This window comes from Centruroides sculpturatus, unplaced genomic scaffold (genome assembly GCF_000671375.1).
Source record: "Centruroides sculpturatus isolate CEXI.00-Female unplaced genomic scaffold, Cexi_2.0 scaffold19, whole genome shotgun sequence".
Lineage (NCBI taxonomy): Eukaryota > Metazoa > Arthropoda > Arachnida > Scorpiones > Buthidae > Centruroides > Centruroides sculpturatus.
Genome location: NW_019386694.1, coordinates 291,628 through 308,114, shown reverse-complemented (window position 1 = coordinate 308,114; position 16,487 = coordinate 291,628). Strand labels below are relative to the sequence as shown.

The following is a 16,487-nucleotide window of genomic DNA, read 5'->3' as shown; positions in this document are numbered from 1 at the left end:
GATTTAGATCTTTCTTGAGTGTGCTATAGGGAAAATTGATACGATACGTCCCTTTTTTTCATTAATTTGTAATTAAGAATTTTTAGTGAACGTAAATATTTAATAGAAGGTAGTAATGTTGATGTAATTAACCACAATAACTAAATTAACCACAGCTTTTCAAGACAAATACGCAAGGAAATATATGTGCATTTATAAACAATTCTATTACTCCTTAAAGTCTTAGAAATGAACTAACCCAAATGCCAACTCTAGTCGGGGCGACTATAGTTGCATTACTCATATATACTAAACTTTCAATATTAAAACTGGCCTACGTGATTTAAATATAAGTTATCTATTTATAAAATTATCGTATTGTAACTATGGGGATTATTAAGTACTTAGTATATCTGTTCATAAGCCATGAAGACCTTTTAATAACCAGAATCAATGTATCATAAAGATTGTTAATTATTATATTATTATTTAGTCCCAAAAATATTCTATTGTCTTTTCCAGCCCATCTTTGTTGACTCTGTATAACAGAGGTTTTTCACCAAACAATGAATTCTTTATGTGGATTTGGACTTGATATAATAAAAATGTTCCACGGATTTTTAGGAATAATTAAATTAGTTTATGGTATTTTAAATTTACAAAGATATTTTTAAACAAATATATTCTTATCGTAATCATTTCTTTTATTAGTAACCAAACAGATGTCCAGCATTGCCCGTCCAAACCTGTTACATTAAAATCTATATTACAAATGTTACATATAATTAACACCTTATCCTTGCCGAGAAATATAATTTATTTCAAACAAACGTTTTCAGCCTGATTCACAGGCCATCTTCAGGTTGAGAACCAAGTTTGAATGAAAAAATTCCATTAATTATGTTGAATATTATTCAACATATTATTGAAATACAATGGATAAGAAAAACAGGTTAAGAATTCTTACTAAGAAAGTGGAGATGTTACAGCATGACATAAACTACTTCAGGTGCTTCTTGAGGGAAGAACACACACCAAAATCCTTAAAGTTAAAAAGAAGTATACGGAATATAATCCCCAAACATATGATTTGGAAGATAGAAAGAAAGATAATAAAATCTGTAATTAGGAGTAAAGTTAAAAAATGGAATAATTTAAAATACCAACTAAGAAAATTATTACAACAACATAGTTACAAAGAAAACCCACACAAAGGTATTGCAAATGGATACAAATATAGAAAAGATCTTAAATTACATAAATTATTTAAGTATCCGGTCCCTAAAATGAAAAATATGTGGATAAATAATTTAATTGTTAATAAAACTAACATACAAATCCCTACTTACATAAAACAATTCCTAACATTAGGAATTGATTTTAATATACCTATTGAGAAAATAACTATGGATCTAATAGCAAGTATAGACAAAAGTATAAAAGACTTGCCGATAAAAAAGGATAAGAAAACTAAATTAATAAATTCCGTAATCCAAGATATAAAACATATATCCCAAAAGAATAAATTTAAAGTAAATAAATATAAAACAAACTTAAATAAAACTATAAATTTTTTAAAAACAAATAACCTTGCTATCATAAAAGCTGATAAAACAAGACAACTCATAATAATAACTAATGAAGAATTAGAAAATAAAAGTAAAGAACAAATTGACAATGAACAATATACTAAATTAGTTAATAATCCATATGAAAAAATAAAAAAGGATTTAACAAAAATTGTAAAAGAAATGCATTCGAAAGGTAATATTAGTGATACGGATAAAAATAATATAATTAATTTTAATAATAATAGAACCCCCAAGTTACATATACGGTTGAAAACACACAAAAAAGAAGAAAAATATAGACCAATAGTTGATTTTAGATACTCGATACTATACAATTTAGAAAATTATATTAAACAAAAATTAAAAAGTATTGAAAATTCTAAAAATAGCATAAAAAATGCTGATGAAGCAATTAATATTATTCAAAAAATTAAAAAAGAAAAAACAGACACATTAATCAGCCTAGATGTAAAAAATATGTACCCTAACATAAAATGGAAACTTGTACGGGATAGCCTCACAAATTTAAACATAAGTAAAACTTTAATAGATTTAACACAATTTGCATATCAGAGAAATTATTTTGAAGTCTATAATGAATTCTATAGGCAAACCGATGGTGTGAGTATGGGGTCAAAGATGGGGCCAAAACTAGCTGAATTAGTAATGATAGAAATAGACAAAAAAATACAAAACATCCCAGGGATAAAGACCGTAATGAGGTACGTAGATGACTATTTAGTAATATTTAATAATAAAATAACTAATGATAAAATAATTCTTAACACAGTTAATAGTATAAATAATGATATTAAATTTGATATAGAATTGGAAAAAGATAATAAAATTAATTTTCTTGATATAACAATAAATAATGAAACAGATAAATTTACGTTTAATACTTATAAAAAACCATCCAATGTAAATAAAACAATAAACTATCACTCTAGCATTCCACAGACAGTAAAAAAGAATACATATATAATGGAATTAAAAAATATATATACAAGAACCACCAACGAAAATGACCGAAAAATTGAATTAAAAGAATTAGAACAGAAATTCATTTTAAATAGTTATCCCAAGAAAACTTTGATGATATGGAAAACACAATATGATAAAAATAGGTTTAATACAAAAATTAAAAAAGACAAAACATATAAACCCTTCCCATACATTGATAATATTTTTAATAATTGTAATAAAAATCTTAAAAAAGAGAATGTGGCATTGGCCCCAGCTTTGACCAACAAAATCTCACAGAATGTTCATATTAATAGATCAAAAACAGACAAATTTAATAATGATGTATTGAAGAAAACTGGTGTTGTATATAAAATCAATTGTAATTGCCAAAACCCGAAATATTATATAGGTGAAACTGGTCGTACATTAGAGACACGTATTAAAGAACACGAAGCTGCCATTAGATTAAATTATAACAACTCTCCCTGGTATAACCATATTAAAAATAGTAAATGTAAAATTGATAGAAATAATATTAAAATCTTACACACAGAAAAAAATATATATAAAAGAAAATTCAAAGAACATATTGAAATAATAAAAAATAAAAACAATAATTTAATAAATATCTCTAATGGCATGCAAATAGAACAACAGTGGTACGACATCATAGAGGGCGTGGCAATAGACCAATAAAAAATTTTTTTGTGATACTTAACACTAAAAGAATGATTGTAAAGGTTACTTTGTGTAAGTTACCTAGTGTAAGTTGACATTTGTGCATTTACAATATTAGAAAGAAAGAAACCTGTATGTATACTTTTTTAAAAAATCTTTGTACAACTTGCTTGTTACGATGTTTATTCATATTGTCATTATAAATTGTTATTTATAGAAATGTTTAATTATTGCGAACCCAAATCTAAAAATATTGAATGTTTTTCAAAGCATATTAAACCAAAAAAAAGGTCAGTGTGCATATTTTATAAAAATACCCTTTTCCTTTTTTGAAATATTTACCACTTAGTTTTTATTTATTTTGTTTTTATAGCAATAATTTCATCATATTACTTTTTACTCCTTGTACTGTTGTTTTAGTAAGTAACGATCCAACTGAATGAAAAAAGGAAATGTGTAAAACCCTTAGAGGTATTTGTGATGTGTTTATGTTATGTTACTTGGCAAATTACTTTGTTAGTTTTTTAAATTATATCAATTTAATGTTTATAATTGTAGAACACTGAAGAGGAACCGGAAATGTTATACCGGTTCGAAATGCATATGTGAAAACTAATAAAAGAATTTATTAACCTTTGCTGTGAGATAGTCTACCAAATGGATTAAAGAGACAAAAAATTCATNGAATTAAAAAATATATATACAAGAACCACCAACGAAAATGACCGAAAAATTGAATTAAAAGAATTAGAACAGAAATTCATTTTAAATAGTTATCCCAAGAAAACTTTGATGATATGGAAAACACAATATGATAAAAATAGGTTTAATACAAAAATTAAAAAAGACAAAACATATAAACCCTTCCCATACATTGATAATATTTTTAATAATTGTAATAAAAATCTTAAAAAAGAGAATGTGGCATTGGCCCCAGCTTTGACCAACAAAATCTCACAGAATGTTCATATTAATAGATCAAAAACAGACAAATTTAATAATGATGTATTGAAGAAAACTGGTGTTGTATATAAAATCAATTGTAATTGCCAAAACCCGAAATATTATATAGGTGAAACTGGTCGTACATTAGAGACACGTATTAAAGAACACGAAGCTGCCATTAGATTAAATTATAACAACTCTCCCTGGTATAACCATATTAAAAATAGTAAATGTAAAATTGATAGAAATAATATTAAAATCTTACACACAGAAAAAAATATATATAAAAGAAAATTCAAAGAACATATTGAAATAATAAAAAATAAAAACAATAATTTAATAAATATCTCTAATGGCATGCAAATAGAACAACAGTGGTACGACATCATAGAGGGCGTGGCAATAGACCAATAAAAAATTTTTTTGTGATACTTAACACTAAAAGAATGATTGTAAAGGTTACTTTGTGTAAGTTACCTAGTGTAAGTTGACATTTGTGCATTTACAATATTAGAAAGAAAGAAACCTGTATGTATACTTTTATAAAATCTTTGTACAACTTGCTTGTTACGATGTTTATTCATATTGTCATTGTAAATTGTTATTTATAGAAATGTTTAATTATTGCGAACCCAAATCTAAAAATATTGAGTGTTTTTCAAAGCATATTAAACCAAAAAAAGGTCAGTGTGCATATTTTATAAAAATACCCTTTTCCTTTTTTGAAATATTTACCACTTAGTTTTTATTTATTTTGTTTTTATAGCGATAATTTCATCATATTACTTTTTACTCCTTGTACTGTTGTTTTAGTAAGTAACGATCCAACTGTATGAAAAAGGAAATGTGTAAAACCCTTAGAGGTATTTGTGATGTGTTTATGTTATGTTACTTGGCAAATTACTTTGTTAGTTTTTTAAATTATATCAATTTAATTTTTATAATTGTAGAACACTGAAGAGGAACCGAAATGTTATACCGGTTCGAAATGCATATGTGAAAACTAATAAAAGAATTTATTAACCTTTGCTGTGAGATAGTCTACCAAATGGATTAAAGAGACAAAAAATTCACAAATTCCATTAATTAATTAAGGTCATCCAGCTGTGTAAACAATGACTCATCAGTGTTAAATTTCGCAGAAAGGCGAGACAAAGGTAGTTAAACTTTTAAGCTGTTTCTTCGAAATTAACACATTTCTTTCGTTTTTTTTCGGTTTTTAAGTATTTTTTTTAAATTAAAAATTCGTAAAAAAACATACGTACTCAAGTGGTTAATGGAATACAACATTCAAAATTCAAAATTAAATAAGCAACAGAATAAGATAAAATTAAAAATTAAATAATAAATAACCAACGGAGTAACATAAAATAAAAATATAAAAATGTAAAAATGTGCATAGAAGTATAAAGAAATACAATTACTAACACATCCAATAAAATTATTATTTTAACTGGTTAGAGCTCTTATTGCTTGAGTCGCTAGGAATGGTGTCCTTACTTGAGTCGCGTAGGTCTTTCAGACCCAGTGTTTTTAATATGAAATAATTCAATTTTATCTATCGCATAAAGAAACTATAATTTCTTTGTTGGATTCTGCGCTTTGTTTTCTATATCTATTTAGGCCTATATATATATAAATGGATGTGTGTGTCCCTATATTTCACTTTTCAGCCAAAACTACACATCGCACATAAATGGTATTTGTATGTGGTAATAGCCCCAAGTCTGCATTCCTGCACTATGGTGGTTGCGTCTCGATAGCTATAAGGGTGCGGGAGATATGGGGGCTTAAAGTGGTTGACTTCGAAGCTTTTCTATTTCGATTTTAAAAATGTTCGAACCGTTTTAAATTCGAATTGGTTCGGTTATAGAACGATTGTAAACGTTCCAGAAAATTGATAAAATTGAAAATAGTTCGTTTGACTAGATGTAAAAATTCTCTAATTAGTCTGGAAACGGGGGACCTAATTCTTACATTCTGTGCTGTAAGGGTGCTCGAGAATTCTTATAAAAAGAGCCCGTAATTTATACAAAATCCTCAGAAATGATAAAAGTGCTATAATGTCAGAGGAGAAAGCAGGGGTTTATAGAATTCCTTATGAGAATATGCAATTGGGCGTTAAAAAAGACTATATTGGAGTAACCACTAGGAGTTTAGGACTTAGAATCAAGGAACATAGTTATAATATCAGAAAGGAGTCTAATGCAACAATTTTGTCCCAAATGGCGCAAACACCAGGATCTGTAGTCAAATGGAATGAGGCAGCCATTATAGAACCTTTATTTTTCCCATCTTTGGCGTTGACAGCTGAAAACTTGCAGATTTATAGGAGTAAAATACAGGAAGGCTGTTTAAATGCGAGGGATGCAGAAAATCTTTCCTCTGCCTGGAATTTTATAGTTATAAAATTTAACTAATCACAGACTTGTGAAAGAAAAAAATTGCTGCGAAAAGTCTTGCTTCCAACTTTTAAAATGAAATGTGAATAATCACAATAAATTCGCTTTTTAAGTCGATTTTTTAGTTTTATATAACTAATTTAATGTACTTAAACATCAAGTTAACTAATTCGACAATATTTAGGAGATTAAATATGTTTTTAAAACTATCTAGCAACAAATATTACCGGGAAACTCCAACTCTCTATAGCAGGGGTGGCCAAACCGTGGCGCATGCGCCAAACTTGGCGCATTGGACGATTACAAGTGGCGCTTTAGTCAGTTCTGAGAAACATTGCCAGACTTGGCTTCTTTGCAATTAAGAATATTACATAGAAAATTAATTTTTTATAGTCTGTCTTGGCAAGTTCATTTGTTGCACAATTCGTTGCAATCAACTTTACATATAAAATGAGTGTTCTCCACATAGTAAATTACAGTGTATGCATGTATGTTTATTTTCGATCAGTGCATAGGCGTCTGAATGACAGTGCTACCGTCCGGACAGTCCACGAGTAGGTTGGACCGCTACACGTGTTGCCTTTTTTTTTTTTTTTTTTTTGCTTTTACGATTCACGATACATTCGCAATCGTGTATGCCACTAATGTCAAACGGGACTATTTTGTACGGGTAACTACACCACTACCGCATTTTTTATTAATTTTTTTTCAGACAACTGAATTTTGATCTTTTAAATTGAAATACCTGATTAAAGGGTGGCCGAAATTTTTCTCCGCCCCGGGCGGCCGCATCTGAACTCGTCTATCAAAAAATTGGCGCATGGTATGCAAAAGGTTGGCCACCCCTGCTCTATAGTAAGTATATGGAAGATGTTCTTGCTGTTAATTGGCTTTAAAATCTTCGTTTCTACGCCAATTACGCTCTAATTGGTAATTTATATTAAGACTGATTTAACTTCAACGAATGAGAGTTTTTTCAGTACCATCAGGTCAGGATTTTCCCGCGAAGAACCAATCCACGTGATTAAAGTCAGAATGTAAGCAAACGTTACAAATAGCTATCTTCTTCATTTTAGAGCCGTAATTCTAGTAATTTTACTCCTGAATATTTCTGACAAAACAAACATTTGTTTAAATAACGTCAATAAAAATAAAAATTAGCAAAATTAGAGCTGAAAACGAAGAAAATGGCGATTAACTAATGTTTATTTACATTCTGACATTGATTTACGTGAAGGGGTAATTCTTATCGCTGTCAATTTCCCACCAGACAATTCTGAGAAAATGCTTACTCGATCAAACGAAATAAAAAAATTATATTTGAGCTAATTAGGCTTTAAACAATATGGAATTAGATATAACATAAAAATTACAACTACGCGACAATCATATCGTGTAGCTATAATTATTATAAATTCGAATAATCTACATTTAATCTGATAAAAATACTTTTAATTATTATCTGCAATTATTATCTATTCATTTTTCATCGCTAAACAATAAAACAAAACTAATACGAGAGCGCAAACTACATTTGAAGTAATTACAAATGAAATCGCTGCGTTTAATCGCGTTACGACATTTTTGTCGCGCAATACGCAAGGAGCGACAGAAAAACACAAAAATAAATTATGATAATAAAAATTGTGAAAATTACAAAATTTTTGATAATTGCATTTTTATAACATTCAGGTACTGACGTGGATGCATTTTTAAGTATTATTTTGTAAAGATTTTATATTATAAAGAAAACAAATTACAAAATGGAGAACATGTCGTAAACAATGTTCCCTGTAATTTTTTTTGTCGATGAGTGAAACATATACTTCTCTAAGCAAAAAAAATTTTTGCTAAGCATATATAGGCTATATATATATAGCCTATAAAATTTTATTTTTTCTATAAAAATTAAAATAATTAGTTATAAAGTAGAAATTAAAATTCATTTTAAAACATACTGTATATTATACAACATATTATCTCTTGTCAATGATTTAATGTATTTAATTGAAATATACGTAGCAATAATCATGTTGCAGACAGAGTAAGAAATAAGTAAACAACAATTCAAATCGGTGTGCATGCTCGCCTGCGCAGCAACTATTTGAGCAGTGCGCGGCAGCGCGGCCGCCCAGCTTAGAGGGAACATTGGTCGTAAATTGCCGAATTTTTGATGGTCCACCCATTATTTTTTCGATTGCTTCATTTCATGCAGAGAAAACGTTTATAACTAAACTATTAGAAAATAAATTTCATGGATTCTACAATATTTTGAACAATGTCAATTTTTAAAATACATGATCGAATTAATTTTTTATCTGACACGACTGTATCAGATAAAAAATTATAAATAAAATTTATGTCTAAAAATCTTACTAAACTATCTATTAAATCATAAAGACAACATTCTTATGAATAAAATAAAGTAAAATCTTTGTCAATTAGTCGATTTACAATTTAGAAAAGAAGTGTTAAAATTAGTCATAAAACAATTAATGTTTATAGACTTTCGCAGTAGGGAGTAACGCGGAATCTGTTGACAAATTTTCTCTCAGAAGTGCATAATTTCTACTCACTTCGCTTGAAAGTGTAATATTTTTCCCCAGTTACAAACAAACCGAATGTCAATCGGTGAAACACGAGATAAATTACAGCGAGTTGAAATTTGATATGATTATTTTTTGGATTTTTCGTATAAAATTACGTAAAAATAAATATTAAAAAATCAATTTTGTCAATACGCAAGTAATTAATATCACTAAATAGCAAACAAAGCGCAGAATCCAACAAAGTAATTGTAGTTTATTTATGCGATAGATAAAATTGAATTATTTCATATTAAAAACACTGGGTCTGAAAGACCTAAGCGACTCAAGTAGGGGCACCATTCGTAGCGACTCACGCAATAAGAGCTCTAACCAGTCAAAATAATAATTTTATTGGATTTGTTAGTAATTGTATTTCTTAATACTTCTATGTACATTTTTACAATTTTATATTTTTATTTTATGTTACTCCGTTAATTATTTATTATTTATTTTTTATTTTATCTCATTCTGTTGCTTATTTAATTTTAAATTTTGAATTTTGTATTCCATTAACCACTTGACATAAGAATGTTTTATTAGGAAGTTTTAATTAAACATAAAAAATACTTAAAAACTGAAAAAATCGAAAGAAATGCGTTAATTTTGAAGAAAAAGCTTAAAAGTTTAACTTACTTTGTCTCGCCTTTCTGTGAAATTTGACAATGATGAGTCATTGTTTACACAGCTGGATGACCTTAATTAATTAATGAATCCTTAATTCAAATTTGGTTCTCAACATGAAGATGACCTGTGAATCAGGCTGAAAACGTTTGTTTGAAATAAATTATATTTCTCGGCAAAAATAAGGTGTTTAGTTATATGTAACATTTGTAATATAGATTTTAATGTAACGGGTTTGGACGGGCAATGCCGGACATCTGTTTGGTTACTAATAAAACAAATGATNAATATTCTACGATGAGTAAACGCAATATACAATAGATTACAGATAAACTCGAAAGAGGAGACATTTTCTACCAGTTTCATATGAAATTTTTATATTATTAAGCATTAAAAACGTATTAAAAATATATGATAACAATTATATTATAGTGGGCCCTTCACACTTGGGGGCCGAGGTCTTTAGCTCTGTAAGTGCTTCTGCAGGAAACAAAGCAATAGGAAGTGACCTTGATTCCTACTTCAAAACGCATGTCTCCTGCATGCTTTCACTAGCCTTAAGCTTTTGTTTAAATTAGACCAATCAGAAAGCATACTGATACGTCCTTTGTTTGATTTGTTTGCAACTGCAATTTCCTGTGACCTTTGATCTAGACGTTAGCTACTGTCAAAACGAAAGGTGACTGTTCAAGGAAACAAATACATCGTGCGTGTGTGCGTTTGTGTGAGTTACTTTGAAGGCCAAAATGAATTCTAATGGATCAAACGGCGAAGAAACCAAAGAATTAATACTTGATTCTTCAGGAAAGAAACATTCCAGAAATCCGAAATTCAAAGATTCTGGTCAGCAAGATCTGCCGATTCAACAAGATGGCGCGACTCCTTGTAAGAACAGGAAACACGACGATTCAAACAAGTGGGTTCAATCTTCTAATTTAGTTGTAAAACATTTGAAATTCTATGGCAGTTGTTCGGGAATTAGATCGAGGCGTTTAAATGAGAATTCCACCGAATTAGAAATATTCGAACAATTATTTACAGAAAAAAGTGTAAATTTAATCGTACAAGACGCTAATTGCCATTATGAATACTTAAAAAAGACACATGAAGTTTCCGAACGGATGTTGAAATGCGAAGACACAAACAAAAACGAGATTATGCTGTTTCTGGCATTGTATATTAGAATAAGGCAGGGAAAATTTCCGTCAAATTGCAAATATTTGTTTATGGATTCGTTATGGGGTGACTCGTTTTTTTACGAAACGACTGACAAAAATCGCTTTTTCATGCTAATGGAAATGTTGCAATTTGCAGACTCGCCTAATCATCAAACGTCGGACAGATCACGTATAATTCGTAGGTTAATGAATAGCTTGAGAAATTCGTTCAAAAGTGTATTTTATCCTTTCGAAAACCTGTGCATCGATACTATACGTTTTAGCTGGAACGACCGATCATTTCGTAATTGTGATTCTTTGCATCGAAGTCAATTTCATGCAGATTTATTTATGCTGTCGGATTGTAAAACTGGATACATAGTCGATTTTATTACTTATATCGGCGAAGATACGGCAGTTTCACCTTTGTTTTCTCGTCATCATGATCTGGTCGTGTTAACATTATTACAGCCTTTTTTTGGAAAAGGTCATAAATTACATCTGAATAATTTATCTATTTCTCCCATATTATTTGAACGATTATACAAAAATGGGGTTGAGGCATGTGGTTTTGTAAAATTATCAAGAGAACATTTTTCCTTCGATAATAATGATTTAAAAGCAACAGTTATAAAAAAATTCGATACCGGCAAATCGCAGTTCAAAAACTCCAAAGAAAACCTGAAAATTAAGAAGTCGTCTGCAATTGAAGAGCAAGGAATTGTCGAACGTGCAAGCTTATTTAGGAGAAATGCCCATATCACTGATATTCCAATAAATTGGTATACAAACTTATTTCTACTTATACTGCGCATTACTATAAGAAACGCTTATGTGTTACGCAAAACATTGGGCAAAAATAACGCAAGTTTTGCAACATTTAAACTGAATCTTTTTAAACAAATCGACGCTAAATACCGCACGAAAAACGTGGGTAAATACAGGGGATGGTTTCATTTGTCAGAATAAATGAGCGGAAATTTTCACAGGAAATATCGTTTATATCCGGAAAACTAAAAACGATACGACTGCTATAATTGTTCTACTTCTATACTGGAATTGAGAAAGCGGAAATCAACCATATATGTGTTGTGAACGTGCAATATATTCATTGTTCCATCATGGTTTTGATAGAGGTAAAATACAGTTACGTCAGATAGATCACATTCGGATATTTTATTCTCCTGTATATTTCTTGGTGTTTGCAATAAATACAAAATAATTATATTGCGAAGTTGTTGTATTTTTTAAAATTAAATACTCATATACAAAATAAAATTTAATTAATTTCTATAAATTACCGAGATTGATTTTAATTAAACAATAAAATCACTGAGTCAGATTAAAGCAGTGTCGAATTTATAACAGATATTCTGATATGATTAAGACAAGGACATCTACGGATTAATGAATAGAAGTTCAAGAAAATTACAGACTTTATAGCTATTTATATAAATTCTACTGTAAAGATAACCTAGCTTTTGAGTAAATCGTACGAGACACCATTTGTATTCTTATTTATGAATATCGATTCGTCATAGTTAAGAATAACACTACTCAACAAATAAAAAATATTTTATGCGACTGGTAGTAAGTAGGCGAATGCGGATATATGAAACATTTTTTTTTGCAAGTATATAAAGCATAATTTTTCAGAAAATATATAATTTAAACTATAAAATACAATTTTTACATTTTATGTTATATATGTTACAGTCAAAACCCGTTTTAAGTTAGAACGCGTTTTAACTAGTTGAAACTAGTTTCTACTGAATGTCTTTGTTAAAACCCGTTTTGTCTAGTTAAAACTAGTTCTAACTCAAATTCATTTTTGACTAGCAGTAAATTCTAGTTTTAACTAGACAAAACGGGTTTTAACAAAGATATCCAGTATAAACTAGTTTTAACTAGTTAAAACGCATCCTAACTAAAAACAGGTTTTAACTGCAACGTATAGAGTGATTCGGGGTAAGATGGTAAGCGGGGGAAGATGCCTAATTTTTGATATTTTCAAACGGTGACGTCACATATTGTCATGTATTTGTATGATGAATCGTTGGGCCAATATTGAGTGCGGAAAGCTGTAGTTGGCTACCGTTACTTCATTTTCTACATCCGAGAAGAATAAAAGCTAGATAAGAACGAAGTTTTTGTTGTGAAATGTTTCTAGAATAATTTTAAACTAAAAGTTAAAATGGAATTTATTAAAAATTGCTAAAAACAATTAATGTGTGATGTAGTTAAGGTTCTAAAGTTTCCATTGTCAGCTACCGCCGATCCCGATCGGACATGCTGGAGCACGTGACTCTACTAGGCATCTTACCCCAACAAATGGAAAATATGCCACATTTTTCTTGGGGTAACGTGCCTATTTTTTGTTAATTGATTTCCAATATGCCTATTTTTAATAAACTTTTGTTTTCTCGTTTTATTGCAGGATATGCATAGAAATTATATAAGGAATTCTCAAAAAAGTTTTTGGACTAAAAAAACTTTCAGCTAGCTATAGAACACGTTAGAATGGGCGGAAACTTAACAATACTTATACTGTGCTGTTATACTTTCTATGAAGTACTTTGTACTACATATGCAATAAATTAAATTTGGTTAAGAAATTCAAAACTTAATTTTATGCAATTATATTTGTTATCTTACTCTAATGGCATTTGGCATCTCACCCGGATACTTGGGGTGAGATGCCTATAACGGACACTTTGTACTGTACATGTGATTGTTCAAGTGGCTAGTGGCGAAAAGCTATTGTTCGTGGGATTATGACTAAACGCCCCTAAGGCAGAAGACCCCTAGCCGCGGAAACGGAAGTCGTTGCAAGAGTAATCCTGCGCGGTACGAGAGGAACCGCAGGGTCAGTCACTTTTTGGTTTGGTTACTGGTTGTGAGGACGTCGAAGTGCGAGAAGCAAGAAGAACGAACGTATACCCCAGAATAGATTTGAACCTTGTACGGACTCACCACTTTGAACTTGTACCTGGCTAAGATTCCCGTTAGCCGTAACAATGCCTAAAATGCCAGACAGTAAAAAAGTCGTCATTGCAAACACAGTATACAATTTTTTAAAATAAACTCCGAACTTTTATTTAAAAAACATACTCCAGAATATGATATTTTCATTAGAGGGCTTCTAAACTTAATTTAGCGCTGTAATTTCCTTCATAAGCAAAATGTTAGGCATTTTCTGCCGAATCACTATACATAACTTTATTTATTTCCCCCAAACATATTTATGTAGCTAAAATTAGTTTTAACTAATGTTAAAAGTTAAAACTAGTTTTATCTAAAATCAAAACATGTACAGCAGTAAATAAACTAGACAAAACCAGTTTTGTCTAGTTAAAATTAGAATTTACCGTAGTCAAAAATGAATTTGAGTTAAAACTAGTTTAAACTAGACAAAACTGATTTTAACAAAGACATTCAGTATAAACTAGTTTCAACTAGTTAAAACGCGTTCTAACTAAAAACGGGTTTTGACTGTAACATATATAAAAAAGAGAAATGTATAGCGATCTGTAACGAAATAAGTTCAAGAATTTTACATTTTTGTTCTAGGAAACTTAAGATAAAAGAATAGTTTTTAAAATATCTCAACATATACACATGTATATTTATATATATGTAGATATTTAAAACTTATTAATTTTATAAATATAGACATTTAATGTATAAATTTCTCTCAGTTTATATAGGATTATGTTTATTTTTTTATATTATATTTTAAATACCATTAGAATATCGATAGTTCATTTCTGACTTTTTACATTATACAGTATTACATTGTGATGTTTTAAACAGTAATATTTTGTTATAATCTTTAGAGGATAAATGCGTGAGAATTCGTATTGTTAACATTTTACTTTAATTACATTTTTATTGGTATTTACATGTAATTAGCCATTTCAGGTGTAGACAGGTATGGCTCCCATGAGACTGTAATTACTCCTTCAATGCTTGCCAGTTGCATTGACAGATCTACATAGGGAATAATAGGGCTTAACTCCCTACCAATTTTCGATATAAAAAACTCAATTAATTCAAAAAACAGCTTTATGACTGTATGCGTAATGAAATGCGTCGATTGTTTAAAATTTAATTAAATAAAATGTACTGTACGTCCATTCAAGTTCAATCACTCCTTTTCCCCAGTCTGACTTTGTCCGATTTGTCATAACCATTACCATTTCTTTCTTTCAGTGTGGAGTTTATTTATGAACAGTCCTAATGAATTAGTCAATTAGAAATATATTTTGTAAATTATCATATTACTATTAAAAATTTGTGATGGGAAAAAATAGCTATTTCATGATAACGGATAAACTTTTATTACAATAAGCTATATCATAAATATTATGCAGTTTTAACAAAACACGTCTAAAGTGATGATCGATGCTTTTAAAATGTCATCTCCAGTGACATTTTAAAAGCGTTGATGAGATAACGAATCTCACGGGAGTAATAACTGTCTTCTCCTGAAGAGGCAGAATACCGACTTTGCATTAACAAACAACTTAATTAAAATTGGGAATTTCTATTTTTAATCTTCTATTTTGATTGTTTATTGGTACTAAGTTTTAAAAATTCCGAATTTTTGCTTTTCAAATCATCGTTTACCAATGATTTGAAAAGTACTCAGCTATATGCTAATAAAGAAGTTGCAAGATTTGATTTGCTTATTTGTAAAGTAATTGAATCAAATTTTGTGATAAAATATAAAGTAAAAGCTTGGAAATAAATTATTGATATTCTAATGATATAAGAAAAACAGAAAATACTAAAATTATTACTAGATAAACTTATTATCTCAATCAAAGAATTTTACATTAAATGTATATATATGTATAATAAATTGTTTTTAGATATCTCAATATATACAATACTAGCTTACCCGTCGCGCATTGCTGCGATCTCATAAGAAACGAAATTCAAGCAAACTCGTTATGATAAAATTCAATTTACATTTTATCATTTTTATTGAAACTTATTATTATTATTAATTTTCATCGGGAAAACATTTCAAAGTGTCGTTCAATTCTATTTATTTATTGGAGTGTTTGTGGATACACGATATTTTTTGTTTTTCCGTCTGGTGCGTACACGAATAAATCGGAAGGTTTTTCGACGTGAGCCGGCCACATACAGTTGTCCAAGCGAGAAGCACGGATTTTTTAAATTTAGCCCACATACTCGCAGAGATTGTTAGAAGTGCCTTATTCCCCATTTATATATATATTTTTTTAATCCTTCATAATTTTGATTATTTAATTGCTCCTTCTTCTCTTCCTTGGCGTGTTGTGAAATTTCTCATAGTTGGATAATAAACCGTTTTATTGTAATTTGTCTTTTTAAATTATTTTGAGTCGATATTAAAATCTGGAAAAGGGGATACCTAGATCGGTAAAATAGGCGAATTTCTTCCTACGACTTCGGTTGTTGTTCGGGATACAGTTGAGGTTTTAACGAAGTTCGAGCGAATACATAATTAGCAAAAAAAAAATTAAAATAAAGTGATTAAACAAAAATTATTACAAATATCGTAAATAACAGATGCATATAGCATATATA

At 29.3% G+C, this 16,487-nt stretch overlaps 1 protein-coding gene across 1 annotated transcript in view; it reads left to right on the top strand.

The window, feature by feature from the left end:
* Nucleotides 1-929: 929 nt before the first annotated feature.
* LOC111615607 overlaps nt 930-16,487 on the top strand; it is a 72,667-nt gene continuing 57,109 nt past the window's right edge. Inside the window, exon 1 of the mRNA XM_023357015.1 lies at nt 930-2,272. Within this exon, the coding sequence (XP_023212783.1) occupies nt 960-2,272 (1,313 nt within the window). The 5' untranslated portion in view covers nt 930-959. The remainder of the gene's footprint in view (nt 2,273-16,487) is intronic.